Genomic DNA, 21,025 nt, shown 5'->3' on the forward strand with positions numbered 1-21,025 from the left:
TATCCCTAATGATAATAAATTAATTTAATAACCTAAGAATAATATATTAATAAAATAACAGTCCATAGTAATTTTAAATGATTAAATAAATCAAAAGGAATTAAATAAATTAACTTAATAAAAATAAATAAATAAATAAATAAAAATAAAAATTTCTAAAACCCCCTTTACTTATCCCTAATGATTTAAATAAATAAATTAAATAAGAATTAAATATATTTATAATATATAAAAATTAAAATAAAATGGAATTACATTCTAATATATAATAATATATAAAATTATTTATAATATTATTATTAGTTGTTGACTTTTTAAATAGTAAAATATTATCTAACCGTTTTTCTATATAGCCGTTGATGATCAACCTAGTCAACCTAACTATTGGGAATGTTTGCTCTCCCTATTTAATGTGCGGCAATGATCTGACTCCTCAACTTGTCCTGACGATGAACCACACTAGTTGGTTCGAAATGCGTCGACAAAGGTTGTCTACATGTGATTTACGCTGAAACTCTTCTTATAATGAATCTAACATGATCAACTACACCACCTAAGGACAATTATTTCCTTAAGTATGTAATGCTACAAGATGGTGTTGTGGATAAACTTATAGAAAGGGAGATAAAACTCTATTTGTAATGCCCTAAACAACTCAATCTAGCACTCAAAAATCTTAATCGGGACCTTAATTTAAAACTTATAATAGATAGATCGGGGGTTTAATAAACCCTCGATAAAACTACTGTTAAGTTAAGAAAAAAAATACCGTGATCAAAGAATATAGCTCAACCAAGAAAATGTCTCAATCAAGCCATTGTTTTACACTGTACTCCTACCAAAAACATTTAAACATGACCTAAATCAAGAAAACTCTCGATTGATCTCCCTTTTCTTCTCGAGCACCATTCCAATTAGGATTTCATTCAAAAGTTCACACGAAGGAGATCTATGGAGGTATACCTTAATTTATATCATGCGTAACTACATCATTGATCGAGCTATAATGTGATTGTACTCGTTTAATCATGAACTCGAGAAAACCACATATTAGTTGACATTGTTATTGTACCACAACACTGGGATTTTTTTTGACGTAGCTAAGAGCTTGATCGAGCTATAGCTTTATCAACCGTTGTTACACATAAATTACTTTCAACCAAGTATTGAATGGCATTGTGTTAATGGTACTGGATATCACCAAGATACAGGGGGTCTTTGTTAGGAAACCACCTCACAAAAAGATAGAAAAGATATATCAACTCCTTAGAATTCAGCCTCTTTGAGGGGGCAACCTCCTTTACATTACACAAATGAACAATTATTTGATGATACAAATGACTAGACCTCCCTTCTATATATAGGAGTCTAAGGGGTCACAATGTAATCAATCCGACACAATAGTAATAACATAAGGGCACAAAAATAACAATAGTGGGTTTCTATGGGGCATACTAATAACAATATGGGGACAATAGGGGCACAATAATAACAATAAGGGATACAATAACAATAGTAATGGGGGAATCACTAGTATTATAGGGGCCTAACATGACCCTCTCCTTCCGAAAAGTGTTGTCCTCAACACTTGAGTAGTTCTGGATGCTTCTATATAAAATTCTCATCCTCCCATGTGGAATCTCCAGTGGATAAGTTCTACCACTTGATGAGATAATCCAAAATTGGTCGATTTCGTAACTGTCAAGTTCTTGTTTCTGTGACTGCTTCCTGTTCCAATATGATTTTTCATTCCTCTTAAAATTCTGGCAATATTGTTTGAATTGGGAGTTTGTCACCTATAACCTTCTTTAAACATGAAACATGGAAAATTGGATGCACTCGAGAAGCTGCAGGAAGCTCCAATTTGTATGCCATAGTACCAATCTTTTGCAACACCTTGTATGGACCATAACACTTTGGTGATAATTTATTATCCTTCTTAGCTTGCTTGAGGGACATTTGTTTATATGGTTATAGCCGTAGGAATACACAGTCACCTATGTCAAAACTTCTTTTGCTACTATGTCGATCTTCTTATTGTTTCATTTTATTTTGCGCCAATGTGAGGTTATCCTTTAAGAGTTGCAAAACTTGGTGTTGATGCTCGATGTGATGTTCCACTGCTTGAACCTTAGAATTTTCTCTTAAATATGATGTGATGGATGGTGGATGATATCCATAAAGTGCCATAAATGGGGTCATTTTTGTTGTAGTATGGAAGCAAGCGTTATACCACCACTTAGCCAGAGGCAACCATTTGACCCATTGTGTCTATTTATCAAATACAAAGCAAAGAAGATATCCTTCCAAACATTTGTTTACTATCTCAGTTTTCCCATGAGATTGAGGATGATAAGATGATCTATGAGCTAACTGACTACCGAGACAAGAAAATAATTATGTCCAAAAAATTCCAGTGAAAATAGGATCTCTGTCACTTACAATAATCTTTGGGTTTCCATGTAGCTTTTGAATTATTTCAATAAATGCAGTAGAAACTGTACTAGCTTTAAATGGATGTGATAATGCACAAAAGTGTGCATAATTGGTAAGTCTGTCAACTACAACCATGATGACACTCTTTCCTTCAGACTTGGGTAAACCTGTGATAAAATCCATTGAAACCTCCTCCCAATGTTGGCTTGGAATGGATAGAGGTTGTGATAGACCTGGGGTCTTAATTGTTTTAACTTTATTTTGTTGGAAAACCAAACATTCCACCACAAACTTTTGAATATCTGATTTAAGGCCATCCCAAAAAAGTTCCTTCTTAACCCTATGGTAAGTTCTTAAAAATCCTGAGTGCCCTCCTAAGGGAGAAGTGTGCAATTCCATAAGAATCTTTTGTTTGAGTTGGGAATTCTTAGATAGGTATAAGCAATCTTTGTACCATAACGAATCATTTTTCCAGCTAAATGTATCAGATGTACTGGGATCTTGTTGTAGCTTTCGAATGAGTGCCCACACTTCTTTGTCATTCTTCCATTCCTCCCTTACTTCATTTATCCAATTTGGTTGGATAATAGAAATGGTTCACAACAATGCTTCCAAATCCTCATCCTTTCTTGAGAGTGCATCTGTGACAACATTTTTCTTCCCTTTTTTGTAGATGATTTCAAAGTCATAACCCAACATCTTTGTGACCTATTTTTGTTTCTCTTCAGAGGATGACCTTTGTTCCAAAAAGTATTTAAGACTATCATGGTCCATTTTTACCCTGAAGTGTCTTCCCATTAGGTAGGGTCGCCATTTCTTAAGTGCATGTAGTATTGCCAACATTTCCTTCTCATAAATAGTTGTGTAAATACTTTCCCTTGATTGGATGAATTTCGAAAGCAATGGGTCTTTCATCTTGCATTAAATTCCAATTCCATTTCCTGAAGCATCACATTCCACAATAAAGGTTTTTATGAAGTCTGACATAGCTAAGACCGGTGCTTGGCACATTACCTCTTTAAGATGTTTGAAGGCCTTTGTTGCTTCCGGAGTCCATGAAAATGCATATTTCTTCAATAATGTTGTTAGAGGTGCTACTATTCTCCCATAATTATTAACAAACTTGCGATAATACAATGTCAACTCGAGAAATCCTTGCAGTTGCTTTATGGATGTGGGGATTTTCCATTCGTTAATGGCTTTAATTTGGCTAGGGTCTACCTTAACACCTTCATGAGATACAATATGACCTAGATACTCCACCTCTTGTACTCCAAAGAAACATTTGGAGCTTTTTGCATATAATTGTTTCTCCTTCAATAGTTTGAGCACCCTATCAACATGTTCAACATGATCCTTCCAAGACTTGCTATAGATTAGTATATCATAAAAAAATACTAACACAAATTATCTAAGGAAGGGCTTGAAAATGGAATTCATCAAACCTTGTTTTCATAATGTATTCAGTCTTCATTCTAATTTGATGATATCCTAAACGAAGATCGAACTTGGTGAAGTAAATCGATCCATGCAATTCATCCAATAATTCATCAATGACAGGAATGGGAGATTTATCTTTAATAGTTAGCTTTTTGAGCTCCCTATAATCCGGACACATGTGCCATGATCCATCCTTCTTGTGCACCAATACTACTAGCGCAGAGAAAGAACTTTGACTAGGTTGAATTATACCATCCTCTAGAATTTCTGCAACCATATGTTCAATTTCACTCTTTTGGGCATAGGGATATCTCTACGGCCTGATGTTTGGAGGAACACTTCTTGGAATCAAATGAATAGCATGATGATGATCACAAATAGGTGGGAGACCTTTGGGAGTCTCAAATACCTTGGAATGATTGTCCAAGACTTTTTGGATATCTAGAGAAATTGATGATTTTGATGTGGGAAACAATAACGAACATAATTGTGCAATTACACCTCGTTGTTCCTTCTTTAGAAGCTTCATCATACCGTTAGATCTGATTATCCTTCCCGGTTTCCCTACAATACCCCTTAATTCAACTTCCTTTCCTTCCACACAAAATTTTATGAAAAGTTCTTGAAAATTAAAAGCTATTGTACCCAAGGATTGTAGCCATTGGACTCCTAGTACAACATCACCATCACCCATTGGAATGGAAAGCATTGGGCTATTCAATACATATTCTCCCATGGATAGCTTGATATTATGGAACTTTCCAGAGCAATTTATGGTTCCTCCACTTGCAACCATCACTTGACACTCTGGTGCTGGATATAGGAAGCAATTCAATTCCTTTGATATCTTACAATGAATAAGATTATGGGTACTTCTCAAATCAATCAACACTATTACCTTTTTCTTCTTGACATGTCCTTCTATCTTGATAGTTTAAGGAGTCGTAATTCCAGCTAATGCATTACAAGATATGGTCGGATTCATTTCTTATTTATCTAGGGTTTGTTCCTGGAGTATATCCTCTTCTTTTGACATTTCTTGTTCATTTTCTTCCTCCTCTTCACAATCTATGTAGAATAATTTATTCTCAACACATTTATGACCTTTAGTGTATTTTCTATCACAACTGTAACAAAGCCCTTTTGCTCTTTTTTCTTCCAATTGTTGTGGTGTCAACCTTGTAGGTTGTGGTTTGCTAGGGGAAACAAAACTTCCATCTTTATAGTTGTGAGTGGTAGGCTTACTCGTTGCCATAATTTTGCTTCCCATTTTTCTTGCTAACCTGAGTACCTTCTCTAATGAATCAGGTTCCCAAAGGCGAACCTTATGTTGGATATTATCCTTTAAAGTCCCTATGAACACATCAATCCTATGCTCCTTTGGAATATCTTTTACCCTTAAGTTCAATTTTTGGAAGTCCTCAATGTGCTCCATCATTGAACCCTTTTGTTTGAGATTTATCAATTGGCTAAAACAGGTGTTGCTTTTTGTATCCTCATAATGTGCTATCATTTCTTCCATAAAAATTTCCCAAGTGACAATTTGTTTACAAGAGCAAAGCCATCGATACCATACAAACTGATTTGGTTCCAAATATAAAGTTGCAATACATACCTTTTGTGTGTTTTTCACATTATGGAGATCGAAAAATTGCTCCATTTGTAGTATCCATGTTCCGGGATCCTTGCCAAAAAACTTCCTCATATCGATTTTTGGAACATGGTGGGTCTTCAATCCAACATTAGAGTCTATGAACTCATGATTAACATTTCGTTTGTTCTCATCATGAGTTTCCTTTACTAGCCTTTCACCATTAGTGACCATTTATTGTAGCAACTTATTCAAATTTATCTTCAACTCTTCCATCTTATCATCCATGCCATTCGTCTTAGCGTCCATGCCATCCATCTTAGCTTCTACGCCTTTATTTAAACCATCCATCTTAGCTTCCATGCCATCCATCATAACTTGCATGCCATTCATATTAGCTTCCAAGCCATTCATCTTGGCTTCATTTACCTTTAGTGAGAGTGAAATTTGTTGTACTTGGTCTTGTAATTTTGATATATCATGTTGCATTTCTTCCTCTTCTTCAAGAGTCATGCTAGAGCTTTCAGGTTACTTACTAGGTTTTTCCATTTTCTTTCTTCGGTGCATTAATTGATGCTAATAATTCTTCACTATTCCTTTCGAATACCTTCAAACTAATTTTTCAAACCAGCCTTATGCAAAATTGAGAAAAACTACACACCTTTTTCTTACTTTGTAAGAGCTCGATATTGAATATGTTGTATCTCTATGGCTGCAGATCTCGAATATCTGAAATATCACCCTACGATAGCCCTTTGATTCCTCTTTCTAACCCCACAAGTCTGATCAAGATTCAATTCTCCAAGGAAGAGTTATGCCAAATCTCCCACGGTGGCCTGATTATAGAATAGTTCAGTAGAGCGAATTTGTACGATGTTCCACATGTCACTATTTGACCTTAGTACCTAAAAATGATACACAGAAAACTAAAGGACGTCCTCTTTCTAAAACTTCTTATGAAATTTCAATCCGATGCTCAAAACAAAATTTATGACGATTTTCCCCAGGTCACATGTTTGGAATGTAATTCGGGAGTCTACAAAAATGCCAACTTCCTCAGATCATATCTCCACAAATATACTGAGACAAGCTTTGAAATTTGGACTCGAAGTTTAGAAGGATTGCTTCCCAAATGGGTTTTTGTTTTAGCTTCTAAAAAATTGCAGAAAAAAGCTATAGTGAAAATTCCACGATGACCTGTTTGGAGCAGCGAAACCCTAGAATCCAAAGATCTGATACCAAATGTTAGGAAACTAGCTCACAAAAAGATAGAAAAGATAGATCAATGCTTTAGAATTCAGCCTCTTCGAGGGGGAAACCTCCTTTACATTACACAAATGAACAATTCTTTAATGATACAAATGACTAAACCTCCCTTCTATATATAGGAGTCTAAGGGGTCACAATGTGATCAAGTTGACATAACAGTAATAACATAAGGGCACAAAAATAACAATAGTGGGTTTCTATTGGGCATACTGATAACAATATGGGGACAGTAGGGGCACAATAATAACAATAAGGGATACAATGACAATACTAATGGGGGAATCACTAGTATTATAGGGGCCTAAGACTCTCCTCGACATGAAGTCCCAATTAGACCTCACACCATTTGGAGTAGGAGCCCCATCTAGACTATCAACTCAGCCACCATAATTAAAAGGTTTGTCTTGGTTTCAACAGATAACATAAGAGATTATATACATAAACCTTGAAAAAGAAAGTAAGTTGACATTGTGAAACATTGATTGCAATGTGTAAAAGGAGATCTTCATGAGCAGGATATGAGAGTGAGTCTATGGAAGGAAGTAATAATACTAACCTAAGAGAGACACACAAGAGAATGAAAACATTCATTAGAGAAATAGTTCGCATAATAGTTTTTAAAGCAAAAACAACACACATTCAACAATATGAGTACTGAAGCCATTGAAATAGTTTAATTTATGTAGTACATATGAACACAACATATACCATAAACATCCCAAGAATAGTCATAAAAATTTGTGATACATACACGAAAATGTGTTGGCTCATTTAATTTCAATTACGTGAAATATCTAAGTACACAGTTACAATGATGAGGCACCAGTTCTAGTAGTAGAACATTAAGTCACTTCTTTCTTATCCAAATAATATTTATTCTCTCCTATGCCAAGTAGAGAAGCTAAGACTATCTCTTCAAAGCTTAAGCCTCCAAAATCCCTTTCCTTGAGTTATGAGGTCACTTTTATAACAAGAGGAATGACCTTTCATATCCCCATGACTCTTTAGTTACCCTCTTGACTATATGACTTCTATTACAACCTTTGGACTTCTTTATGTGAATTTGGACTTCTCCTAAAGACATTTTTTCCATATATGACTAAATGACCTTTCATATTCCACATATGACTCCTAGACTTCCACACATTACATTTTGTCCTTTTCTTGAGAATACATCATTACATTCCACATGATGATGTGGCATGACACATGGACACACATTGACTATTATGATGAAACTTGCACAAGTTACAACTTGACAATGATGACATGGACTTCATGATGACATGGTAATGCCAAGTTGTGTTCCTTGTTAGTTCATCTTGCATTCTTGTTGGTAGATATGATTTATGATTCATATTCATGAAGAAACCACTTTATTATTCTCCTTCACCCTCCAAAGAGTCTTGGATCAACATTGGTATCCTTGAGTCATCATCTAATGGATTCTTTCTGATTTGACCGATGATCTGCTTCATGTCCCAATGTTAGCTCTCTTTTGTTCTTCTTCTCCGCAGGTGTTTCCTTATTATTTATCCTTACTATCTAATTTGATAATTACATTTTCGTGCTATGAAGGTACTCCTCCTAATGAAAATTGTTCATGAAAAAGAGAAATCAGTCTTAAAAACATCTATTCTATCACTTCCTAGCTCATGGAATGACCAACTCATGATAGGCCTATGATAGGGTTAAAAGAAAGAGGCTTGATTAAGAGGGAACATTCAAACTCATCAATGTCTTAGGAATGCTTCACTATACATTTTTACCTCACCATGCACTATGAAGAAGAGATATCCTTGGTCCAACGCAATGGGGAATTTCGAAGGAGGAAGGATGAAGGCTTCAACTTTCAACACTACACCATACAACCTAAGGAAGAAAGAGGAAGACTTGAAAGCATAGTTTGAGTAGTCAAGGGTTAAGGGGAGACCTCTTTCAACCTTCCCTACTATGCCATGCACTCAAAGGAAGGGTCTAACGAATGTTAGCATGCAGAGTGCATTGGGGAGGGGGGAAGGATGAGGCTTCAATGTTCAAGACTGTGCCATGCACCCAAACGGAATAGGGATGTAAGAGCATTATTTAACTTGTCAAAGATAGAAAGGAGGATTCCTTCAGCCTTCCTTATTGTACCATGTGCTATAGAAGAAGAGACTAGGAAAGGCTTGGTCATAAAGCACATTGCGGAAGGAGGAATGATAAGGCTTCAACCTTTGAGTGACGAGAGTGTGTCATGCACTCAAGAGGAGAGAAGGCTTGAAAGAAAACACAATTTTCTTCAAAAAGGGGTCGTCTTTGCTTTGGAATGTGACTTTCCTCCTATATTAGTGTATTTTGACTCAAAATTGGGTTCTTGACCATTTGGAGTGCACTTTTTATTGAGGGAGGCCATAGGAGTAAGCCACTTTTCCTGAGGTGGTTTTCACTGCACTAGGAGGATATGAGGGTCTTTGCATTGCATGTTTTGCCTCTGAAAAGGGTGGAAGAGTTCTATGTTTTCAGCTAGGAGTGCTTTATCATTTGAATAACATTTTCTCATCGGCTCAAGTATCTTAAGTATCTTACTATCGAATCGAAGCTTCATTCAACTGAATTGTTTTAGAAAATTAGTATGTTTGTTAAATTATTTATTGATTCTTTTTATACTTATATTTTATAGGAATGGTTTATGGAAGACAACTTTTTTCCTTAATAGCCTCTACAGATGGTTCTAGTGATTTAGAGACTTTGGTTGATTTATCTTGGGTAAGGGTAACATGAGAGGAGGGCATGAATAATTTGAAATTATGCTCTACATAAGTCAAATTATTTCTCTATTCGGTTGAGCTACTTGGCTTGGGTTGTAATACCTTCAACTTTTAATGGACTAGATAGTTGATGGTTTTGGAAATCTATACAATAGTTATGTAAATGGTCACAAGGAAATTTTGGATATTACAACCTAATTTATTACTCTTATACTCCTATCAACCTTTAAAATAATTATATACAAAGATAAGTTGGGTACTAAGGTGAAAAATTAATCTTTGAATAAGAAACAGTAGGTCAATGAAATAAGATGTGACTAATGATACTATCATTTAAGATTAGTTTTAAACTATATCAACCATATGAATTAAACAATTTAAACATTGAAAGTACAAAATAGTTACCTTATCTTATAATACATCTCATATTACCTCCAAAAAATATAACAATTAATTAATTTTTTTCTATAGTATTATTAAAAAAATTGATATATGAATTAAAAAAACATGTAACAAGAAGATTTATTAGTTTTATAATTACAATTCACATGCTTTAAAATTATAAATAGAATTTATTGTAATACCATAAATTAATACTAAAACTTATTAATATTATAAAAACCCATAAGTTATTTCATAATTATAATACTTTATATAAATCTAATTTTATAATATGTTATCCCCTGATCGGGGTGAGACAAGACAAGATGATGACAGAGGGATCAGTGACTCTGACATGATGTTGAATATCGAGAAAGGTTAATGGGCACAGAGTTTCCCACATCCAATATTTCCCATGTGTAAGGTGGTGAGGGGGAAATTACCTTCCAGTGTCGGCACTTGGATAGTCATGCACCCTGGTTAATCAGATTTCCCACAAGGAGTGAGGCAAGTTTTAGGAGAAGAAGGTATTGAAATTTAGGTTGTTCTGGCAAAGCATATGAGAACAGGAAGGTGATGCTTCAGATGACCTTGGGTTCAAACCATCTCAACAATAGTGTGGTGAATAGGTATGTTAACACAATGAAGCCCTCATAACATAATTCCACTGTAATCTACATATTTTTGACTTGTTTCTTGTGGGTTTTATCAGCCTTGTGTCTTTCACTGAGAGATATCATGTATATGTTTGAAGTTAATGTTGAGCCTAATCTTAGTGATGGCCTATTTGGTACCCTACGATTTAGGTCTAGCTATTTTCTTCTTTGTAGTGGTGTTTTCTTTATCTATGTCTTCAAGCACTACTAGTCACTCAAGTCTATCATGGTGGTAGGCGAGATTGGGGGGCTTCATCCCAACTCCTCGAGTACTCCCCATCTTACTTGGTATGAATGTGTTGGGAGGGATTTTCAATGGTATTATGTACGTTTCCTTTCTGGAACTTTTAACTGGAACCTTGATATGTATGGGTACTTTGTTGCTCATTTGTATGGCAATTATATGGACAAAAAATTTAAGTATCTCACTAGGAACTAGGAAATTGTTTATCGTGGAATTTTCCCCAACATTTTAATCTCAATTGTATTTGTGCCCCTAACTTTCACAAGCCCACTCCTTCCATCCCTGTGGTGGCATCTACTCCATAGATTCCCTCCCTTTCGAGGGCCTTCTATAGAGAAGCGTTGGCCAAGCAAGGAGTCATTAATATCAAGTACTCGGTGTATATGTGTATTTCTCAATAGTAGGTTTCAAAACTTGGTCGGGAAACCAAATCTCTTGTAATGAAGAAACAGGAGGGGTGAGGGCACAGTAAAGATGATGTGAATGAGGAAGATCTGCCCAGCTCTAGACCGGCCAGAGGCAAAGGCCGCAAAATGTCTCAAAACTAGATCAGAAACATTGTTGATGCCTACGAGTCACAAGTGCACCCCAAGGCAAGACAAATGATAAATAGATGGGAAAAAGAAGCAGGCCAACAAATGGCGGAAAATGAGATAGAGTTGGAGGAATGGAAAGATCTCCTTCAAAACATTGGTCATACCAAAGGTTGCAACACCCAATACGAAGAGACATTTCATCTCCTTTAGATAACAAAATTTATCTTAGCCAAATCCGTTTCATCACTTCTTGTAGGAAAGGCAAAGACAACAACTGAAATTTAGGATATTCATAAGGAATTTCAGTTTATCCAGTGCTAAATACAACATCAAAATGTTTGGTTACCCCACATTGAAAGATATATCCCTTGTATTCCGCAGTTTGAGTTGCCATATCAAGTGCTAAAGATTCAACATCAATTGAGTTCTCAAATGAATAGCTTGTTTTTTTTATTTATTTATGTGAGACAACTTTGATATGTATAGATGAACAACCAATCGAAATGTTTTTTCTGTCATAGAGATATAGATAGTAGGAGGTATAAGAACATTCATGCTCATAATGTTTTACTGGACATTCTCAAACTCTTTAGGTTTTGGATGGCTTACAATGCAATCAGATGCCCAATAGACTTGGTTTAAGTCTTCCTAATGGGAAAGTTAAAGCCATGATAAATCTGTAATCCCATGGGCAAGTTAAAGCCATGAAAGATCTCCTTCGAAACATTGGTCATAGCAAAGGTTGCAGCACCCAATACGAAGAGACAGTTCATCTCCTTTGGATAACAAAATTTATCTTAGCCAAATATGTTTCATCACATCTTGCAGGAAAGGCAGAGACAACAACTAAAATTCATGATATTCATAAGGAATTTTAGCTTATCCAGTGCTAAATATGAGATCAAAATGTCTGGTTACTCCACATTGAAAGACATATCCCATGTATTCCAAATTTGAGTTGTCGAGATCGAGCTAAAGGTTAGGCATCAATTGAGTTCTCAAATGAATAGCTTGTTTTTCTATTTATTTATGTGAGACAACTTTGATATGTATAGATAAACAACCAATCGAAATGTTTTTTCGGTCATAGGGATATAGATAGTAAGAGGTATAAGAACATTGATGCTCATAATGTTTTACTCAACATTCTTAAACTCTTTAGGTTCTGGATGGCTTACAATGCAATCAGAGTTGGTTTCCCAAGGTAGAAAAGACATATTTACTTTTTACTTGAATTTCAACAGTGTCATAGGTTAAAATTTACAAAATTGAACCAATGTTAATTCCAAACTTGCTTGTCACAAAAGTCTTAGAAAAGTTAGATGTAAAGGACAAGGTTAGGTCCAAATAGGCAACGAATTTCAAAACTCAAAAGAGACCAGAAATGGAAGAAGATTAGCAGCCAATTTACAAAATTGAACCAAAGTTAATTCCAAACTTGCTTGTCACATAAGTCTTAGAAAAGTTAGGTGTAAAGGATAAGGTTAGGTACAAATAAGGCAACGAATTTCAAAACTCAAAAGAGACAAGAAATGGAAGAAGATTCGCAGCCGGACATGAAATGGAGAAAGATCCATCGGATAAAGCGAGACAGTCCTAATTTTGTCGCTTGAACGGGAGAAGCCTCTTGTCACTTGTGGGCCTATAAATTTCAGCTTATTCATATGTTATCACAGCAGTTCCGTGGGCATTCCTTTCTTTGTTTTAAATATTTCCTCGTCTGATTTCGTGCAATCAGTCTAGATGGCTCTCCAGGGATTGGGATTGGGATTTGGACCGGTAGTGGCGAGACATGCACAGATACCATCAGTGCGTCCTCCACCACCTCCTCCTGTACCTTCTCTATGCAGCTTCACCGTCACTGAACGGCAACCCCTCCTCGTTACCCCTAACCGCCCTACTCCCAGCCAGCCCCTTTATCTTACCAACATCGACGATCAATTGGGATTAAGGTTTCATGTCAATATACTTTTGTTTTATCCATCACGCCGCCCGGCCTTCATTAATAGTGAGAGCAAAAGTGAGGATCCAGCCGAAATTATTAGAGATGCTCTAGGCAAGCTTCTGGTGCAATACTATCCCTTTGCCGGAAGAGTAAGAGATGGTGACAAGGGTAAGCTCATTGTGGACTGCGTTGGTGAGGGGGTTCTCTTCATGGAAGCCGATGCAGATATTTCATTGGAAGAACTGGGAGTTCCCTCTCCACTTTTTCCTCATGGTTTGGACTTTATAAAAAACATTCCACGATCAGAGAGCGTCACAAACACTCCTATTCTTCACTTTCAGGTTCGTAATTTTTTTGTTTTTTTTAGGGCTATCACGGCCGCATGCAAAAGCGCACACGCATATTTCATAATAATGGCAGCTAGCAAACATGCATAATCACCCATTTAATCTGTTTTGTATATTTCTGCATAACCGCAGGGACCTCTCCTCCTACACTAGAATAAATGTACGTAGAATAAGGTATTGGGAAAGTGTATACATAGTTTTTGTTTAGAAGTATTTTTGCGTATATGTGCATTTCCGATTGTGTGTGATTTCTTATATCTAATAGATATAGATGATACCCATTATCATTATATGTCCAAAATCTGTAATGGATCAATGGAGCTTTTTCGTTAATATTTTAAAGTAAAATGTTTTAAAAAAACTCTAGGGTAGTTCTCACTTCTTATGACATGCAAATCTGTTTTTTTCGATTTCTACATAAGTGAATGGGTGTTTGTTTCCATCACTCCTAGAAAATATTTGCATTTCTCATCAGGTCTGGAATTTTATCGTTCGGTGGAACGTTTCTTTCCTTTTTAAATATAATTGAAATGTTTTTTTAATCCATTTTATGATAAAGAAAATATAAAAATCATTGGAAATGGACGATTGTATTGTAATATAACGAGTCTAAATTTATCTAACTCTAAATCTATTATGTCTTTAAAAGATTAAATTTTTAAAAGCCTAAATCTTTTTTCAAATTCTTTGCCATTTAAAAAAATTGCACTAAAAGAATTTGATAATTTGATCTTTTGATTTTACTCCTATAATAAAATTAGAATTAGATGGATCTAGAGTGATAATAAATTAATATTAATATTAAATTATTATTAAATTTAATATTAATATTAATATATTATAATATTATTATTATTAGATTTAATAATTTTAGATTAATATATTATTAATTTAATATTAATATTATATTTAATGATGTTTTTTACATGGTATGATAAGAAAATTAATATTTTAAAATATTATAATTTTGAGATGGAAATATTTACGTTTTTAAATATTTTAATATATCAATAAGATGTGATTTTTTTTAAATTTATTTTACAAATATTTAATTGAAAAACATTAAAAGATTTTAGAATAAGATTTTGGATTCTATGTAAAAAAATGGAATATATATATACTTAAGAAAAAAATTATTATTTTCGAAAATATTTTGAAACTTTGATAATAAAGAGTAAAATATCTAACATCTGATTCTTTTTTTTGAATTGACTTATTTGCTGAAATATTCCAGAACAGTTAAGTCTCTTGGACAGAACCCTTCATGTATCTTCAACATTAATGGAATCAAGTACATAATTAGTCTCTTTTCATTTTACTTGTAAGTTTTGAGTTGACTTGTGTGTCAATTTTTAGGAGTTATTTTTAGTGTGATTTTTTAGACTTTTTCGGGTTGGAATCCTATGGAAAAATATGACATGAAATTTTGATTTGTATTATTTAAATTGGTTTTTTTTGTATGTTTGGATTCAACATCTTGGGAAACCCTAAAACACTTGGATTGTGTAGAGGCTACCCATCAAACTTGTGAATTCAATAAATTCCTACCAGATTTTAGAGAAATTATTTAGAAAAAACTCACCATAAAAACTTCTAAAAAAATCTCAGTAAAAACCACTCATTTTCAAAATCGTTCGTCTTTGCGCATTTAAATAATCACCTAAGTAGTATCTTGTACATTTATGTAATCAAGCACATAGTTCGTCTGTGTTGAAGTTTGGGATGCAAAAATTTTGGAGTTTGGCTATAAGAGTTAAGTTATACTATGATCCAATATCGTGATAAATTGTGTGATACATTTTTTTGGGGACAGGTGACACGTTTAAAATGTGGCGGGTTCATATTGGGTTTGCGTTACAACCATTCCGTGACTGATGGTGCTGGAATAGCTGAATTTCTGAAAGCTCTCGGTGAAATAGCAAGAGGTGCAGCAATTCCAAGCGTTCCTCCTGTTTGGAAGAGAGAAATCCTTCGACCTAGAGCCGATCCAGCTGTCAGGTATTCCTGCGTCCGCGAATTCTATGATTTTGAAGATAAATATAAATGCAGAGAGTCCACGGTGCCGTTCCGTGCAATGGAGGAAATGAGCTTGAAATCATTTTATTTTGGTTCAAATGAAATTGAGGCATTAAAAAGACAGGTAGAGGGCGTGAGGTTCTGCACCCCATTTGATGTAATATCAGCTTGCGTATGGCAATCCAGAATAAAAGCTACCAACATCCCTGCCGATGAAGAAGTGGCGTTAATGTTTCCATTAAATGCCCGTAGTCGATTTCGACCGCGACTTCCAGTCGGATACTACGGCAATGCAATAGCCTCCGCCTACGCCAAGACGAGAGCCGGGGATCTTAGGGGCCATCCATTGTCCTTCGCTACGAAACTGATTAACGAAGGAAAAAGGAGAGTGGATGAGGAGTACATACGATCTCTGATTGATTTGGCGGAGCTGAATGGGCGTCCACACAACGCATCCGACGGTTCTTTCATTATTTCCGACATTTCCAACCTCTCAGTTGCTATAGGTGAAGCAGATTTTGGGTGGGGCAAAGCAGTAAATGCGTGTCCCGTTTTTACGCCGATGCCCAACTTTTCATATTTTTTGAGACCTTCGGTGAGAGACACTGAAGGGTTCGTGGTTCCTGTTTGTTTGCCGGTCAGCGCTATGGAGTTGTTTGAAGAAAATTTAAATAACACACTGAACAACGGCATGTAAACCTAAAAGGCTAATGATTGACGTTGGAGCAAATCGGCTACGAGGTTTCAAGTATGTAAGGGAGCAAGCAATTATCATAGTGGTGAACCACAATCTATGAGAAATACTAATGTTGTATCATGCTTGCTTTTCTTAATAAGAAGTTAGACAAAGAAGAATGCATTACCTTCGACTGCACTCATGTTGCTTTTTATCTAGAATTATGGAAACAGAATCCACGGCACTGCAAAAACACACCTTCTTTTGTCCACACACATGAACTTATTTATGGATAGTTGATATGAGATGCATAGTTAAAATAAAGATCCATTTTTTTTTAACATGGAAAATAAATTTGTATAAATGTTAAAATAAACTATTTATTAAAAAAAAAAAAATTGTTTTCAACCATTTTTTTATTTTAAAACTGTCATTTTTTTATGTTTAAAATATTGATTTTAACAAAATGGCCCAGAATCCTTTTAAATTAATTTAAATCCATCTTAAATTATTGTTTTTTTAATATGGAAATTTTTATTACCAATAATTTTGAATTTAATATTTATATATTGGTTTAATTTTTAAAAATGTCAATATAATTATTATTTTTATTTTTATTTTTATTTAGATGGTAAATTTTTTTCTCTATATAAATACAATAATTTTAAATATTGTTGAAAATAATGCTTCTATGTATATGATGTGATTTACACTGTCATTGTAAGTCTAGAGATAGCTGTCTAGAAGTTGTTGTTTCCTATGTATGAGTTGTAGTCATGATACAAATGTGTAAATGTGTGGAAGTCAATGTTTTATGTCCTATATATTTGCAGTTGTTGTGATCAATAAAAATAACTAAGTGTAATTTGTGTGTGACATTGCTCTCTATCTCAATTTCTATCATGGTATCAGAACAGTTCCGAGCTTAATTCCCTTATGGGAAGGCCAAGAAGATGCTAGAGGTGTGAGAATAATTGATTAAGTTTGCAATAACTTATATGTGTGATTGTTTTATGTACATGCATTGTTTGTTTCAAGGTGTTGGGGCTTGGGTTTTGCTTCTTTAGCGATAGAGTTGAGGAGTGGGTTTAATTTTGGCGTGGATCAAATCAGCTAAGGGAAAAAAATCCAATGTGATCTGCTAGATCTGAAAGATCCGTTGAATATTTGAGGAGGCAAACATGTTCTATCAAGTAGGATGGTGTGTATCTATTACCTTTTCATCAAAATAGATTTGTTTTGTTATTGTGCGTGGGTTCATAATCATTAGGAGGAGGCCAGGGACAATCGAGAGTCGATTGGGAAATGGTCTCATTTTTATCAAATTGAACTCTTTTGACACACATTTCAAAATGATACAGTGTCCGCATGGAGCATGAAAGATTCTCGATTGTTAGGCTACACCAGGGTCATTTGGGGCAACGATTTGCAGTTACGACAACCCCACCAAAAGTACAAAAAGAGAAATGGGTGGCACTTCGATGCAACAACCATTTATTTCGCCAGGGATTCAAACTCTCAACTACGGAAGACATATTTCATATCAATCAAAATTGCTACCGAATCAAATGTCTCATTAAAAAGCGAGTATTTTTGATCCAAAATATTTAATCCTTCGGTGATTTCTTATCCAATATATGTTTTGAAGATGGGTTTCTAATCCAATATCTGCTTTGAAGATGGGGGCTGGTAAATTTAGACTTGTTTTGAGGTTCGTCAAAGGCTTCACTCTATTTTTCAACCAAGCCAACCCATAAAGTTTAAAGTTTATTTTTATGCAGAGCAAATTGCGTGCAGTTTAAGGGAGTGTTTTCTAACCAAAAAAAGAAAATATTGTTGGTAGACATTTTTTATTATGTCGTAGTGTGTTATTAGTGTAGTATGAAAAAAAATGATGCAGAACCATAGAAACCAAGTTGACTACTGAACAAACTAATGTGGCTTGTTGTGCACTAGGAGCATTACTCATAGTTAGTTCTTAATAAGGTAAAGTTTGTGTAACCTATCGTGCTCTAGGAGCATTAATAAAAGTAATTTTATACAAGGTCGAATTGTAGAATTTTCTATTGAAGACATTCTATACCCATATTGTTATCCTAGATAACTCGTGAATATAGCGAAATGCCATATATTCAATAGATCATGGAAATTCTATAGGATGATTCAGTATCGAGACTGACTTGTTCCACTCTGGGAGGTTGCGAAGTGTGAATTCTGCAAAGTAGGTAAACGATGGTCTGAACTAATTATGTCTTAAATGGATTAAGTGGGAAGCTCGAATGTGTGGTGAAGAAAAGAGTGGAAACCATGAGATTTCATAGTGGATATGAGTTCCAGTGATGACCATACTAGACAAATTTCACAAAGATTCATTTCTATTATAATGTTTGTTTTCTATATTTGTTACAAGTAAAAATTAAGGGAGGGTGTTAGAAGTGATGCTTCCATGTGTATGATGTGATTTATAGGTTATCATGGTAAGCACCAAGGTGACTATCTAGAAGTTGTTGTTTCCTATGTATGAGTTGTAGTGGTGATGCAGATGTGTCAAAATCAATGTTCTATGTTCTATATCTTTGCAACTCTTGTGATCAATAAAGATAATGAAGTGTGATTTGTTTGTGACATTGCTCTCTATCTCAATTTCTATCAAATATTAATTATATTTTATAAAAAAAATATTTCATGAATTAATTAATTGTAACAATAAATATACTCCCAATCAGGGTGAGAGTCAAAGAGAGGGCACTTGTGGGATCTATGCTATGGTTAGAGGAGTTATGAGACAGGATGGTGGGTGGTCGGATGGCGGCCCTCACATGTACTCCTGCACACATAAGGTGGGAAGGAGTGTTATTACAATGAATGTGTGGTGCTAGCATCAATTAGAAGGCATGTCCTCGGGGTTTTATGGAAAGAATCAAGTCTTGCTTGGATGTGTTAAAGCTAGTTCTCCATAAATTTTCAGGGTGATAGTGAAGGCGACTTACCACGTCAATTACCTAGGTGCATATGACATCATCCCTCACTTTGTAAGCGACAATTGTGGGTACAACAAATTTTTTTGCTTTGTGAATACCCTTATCCCTTTTTTCATTTCCTACTTCATCATACTATGGATGGATGTTTCTGAGATGGTGTTACAGGATAATAATGAAACCTCCTGAGAAGTATGGGAGGGAAGAGACATTTATTTTGCTGGGTTGTCTGAGTATTTTCGAATTCTCTCTCTTTATTATGGAATTATGCTTTCACCGATGTGCATGCATTCTTAGAATGCGCTCTAGATTTCGATCTGTCTCTTTTTCATGGGGGATTTTGTTCATTCTCTATTTTCTCTAATAAACCATTTGCATGGAATGATATGCGGTAGTTTTGTGAAGGTAAACCTAGAATTGGTGATGGTCCCTAGTTCGAGACATTTCTGCAATCTTTGGACCATTGTTGGTACCTTGTTTCATCGAGTCCATGACAATGAGGTAGGGAAAAATTCATCTAATTGGCTTAATGTTTTTTTTCCTATTCTATACTATTGTCTCTCTTCCATAGTGTCAAATATTCCTCGAATTTGTTGGGACCCTATGCTATTTCATCTTCCTGTGTGCCCGTCTCCAATTAGGACGAGGTCCTTAGTAGTAGCAATCTTGGCATTTGAGTATCTATTTCTATCTCATCTTTCTGGTCTCCAACATAATCTTATGGTGCAACCCTCCTTCAACAAAGGGAACAAAGCATGTAGAGGTCATGACCAGAGTTAGGGTCATAGATAGGGGAGTGGTAGACGTCAGTCCCAACCATGGCCAGTGAGGGGTCAGGGTCATCAAAATATAATAGACTTAATTCAAGAGGTAGCCTAGGCCTACCAAGCCAATACGTAACCTTAGATTTGATAGTTAATATCAGGATATGAGACTGACAACAGGCTGAGAACACAGAGCTGGAGATGGATGAACGAAAGGATCTCGTCAAGGACCCGGGCCATTCTAGAGGTTGGTACACCTAGTTTCAACAGACAATGTATCTGTACTAGATGATGAAAACATTGTGGAAAAAGCTTTGACTACCTCTACTGTAGGGACATCCAAGCCAGGAATAGAATTTCACGAAATCCACAAGGAATTTCAACTTATCCAATGTCAGATTCAACAACAAAATGCTTGCCTCAGCCGCATAGAGAAGCATATCCCTTGCCTTCCTTGGACTAAACTATCACGGTCTAGTGCAAAAGGCCCAACACTCATAGACTCATGTGATGAGTAACGCTATGATCTGCATAGTTTTCTTTCTTAAATTTTGATATGTATCAAGTACTGATTCACATTTTTTTTATCTTGTTATAGTTATATAGCTAATAGGATAATTAAAGAAAATTGAGCTTATATAGATTTTCTCGACATTCTCAAACTCTCCAGATTTTGGATGGCATATAATGCGGTCATATGGCTAACAGACCTAGTTTTCCAATAGAAAGGTTGATGATTTCACAATGGAAAAGTTAATGCTATCTGATCATGTTGGATATGGATGTAAAATCTCTTTTTTGAAATGAAATAGAAAAAATCTATTAAACTTTAAGTATATATATATATAAATTATAGCCAACTTTATTTATATATTATTTTAGATTAATATTAGTCATTTTAGATTAAATTTGATCCAACATACCGAAAAGTCATTAAACAAAGAATTGCATTAGAATTTCATAATATAAAAAGTTGATGATGAATTTAGGAAAAGA

General features: G+C 35.0%; 1 protein-coding gene and 1 pseudogene across 1 annotated transcript; both read left to right on the forward strand.

The window, feature by feature from the left end:
- Positions 1-13,046: 13,046 nt before the first annotated feature.
- LOC149214560 (benzyl alcohol O-benzoyltransferase-like) lies at positions 13,047-15,827 on the forward strand. Its single transcript, XM_089389433.1, has 3 exons — positions 13,047-13,589; positions 15,409-15,593; positions 15,779-15,827. The coding sequence occupies exons 1-3, from the start codon at positions 13,047-13,049 to the stop codon at positions 15,825-15,827; spliced, it is 777 nt and encodes a 258-aa protein (XP_089245559.1).
- On the forward strand, positions 15,756-16,326 carry LOC149214561 (benzyl alcohol O-benzoyltransferase pseudogene; annotated as a pseudogene).
- The last annotated feature ends 4,699 nt before the right edge of the window (positions 16,327-21,025 follow it).

Source organism: Pinus tabuliformis, chromosome 1_1 (genome assembly GCF_031772625.1).
Source record: "Pinus tabuliformis cultivar Carrire ecotype Pingquan chromosome 1_1, CPIR1, whole genome shotgun sequence".
NCBI lineage: Eukaryota > Viridiplantae > Streptophyta > Pinopsida > Pinales > Pinaceae > Pinus > Pinus tabuliformis.

Excerpts from the sequence above, each read along its gene's own strand:
- LOC149214560 (XM_089389433.1), top strand. The coding sequence starts at position 13,047 with ATGGCTCTCCAGGGATTGGGATTGGGATTTGGACCGGTAGTGGCGAGA. Across the intron at positions 13,590-15,408 it reads CTCCTATTCTTCACTTTCAG|GTGACACGTTTAAAATGTGG; the intron begins GTTCGTAATTTT and ends TTTTGGGGACAG. Across the intron at positions 15,594-15,778 it reads AGAGCCGATCCAGCTGTCAG|CTTGCGTATGGCAATCCAGA; the intron begins GTATTCCTGCGT and ends ATGTAATATCAG.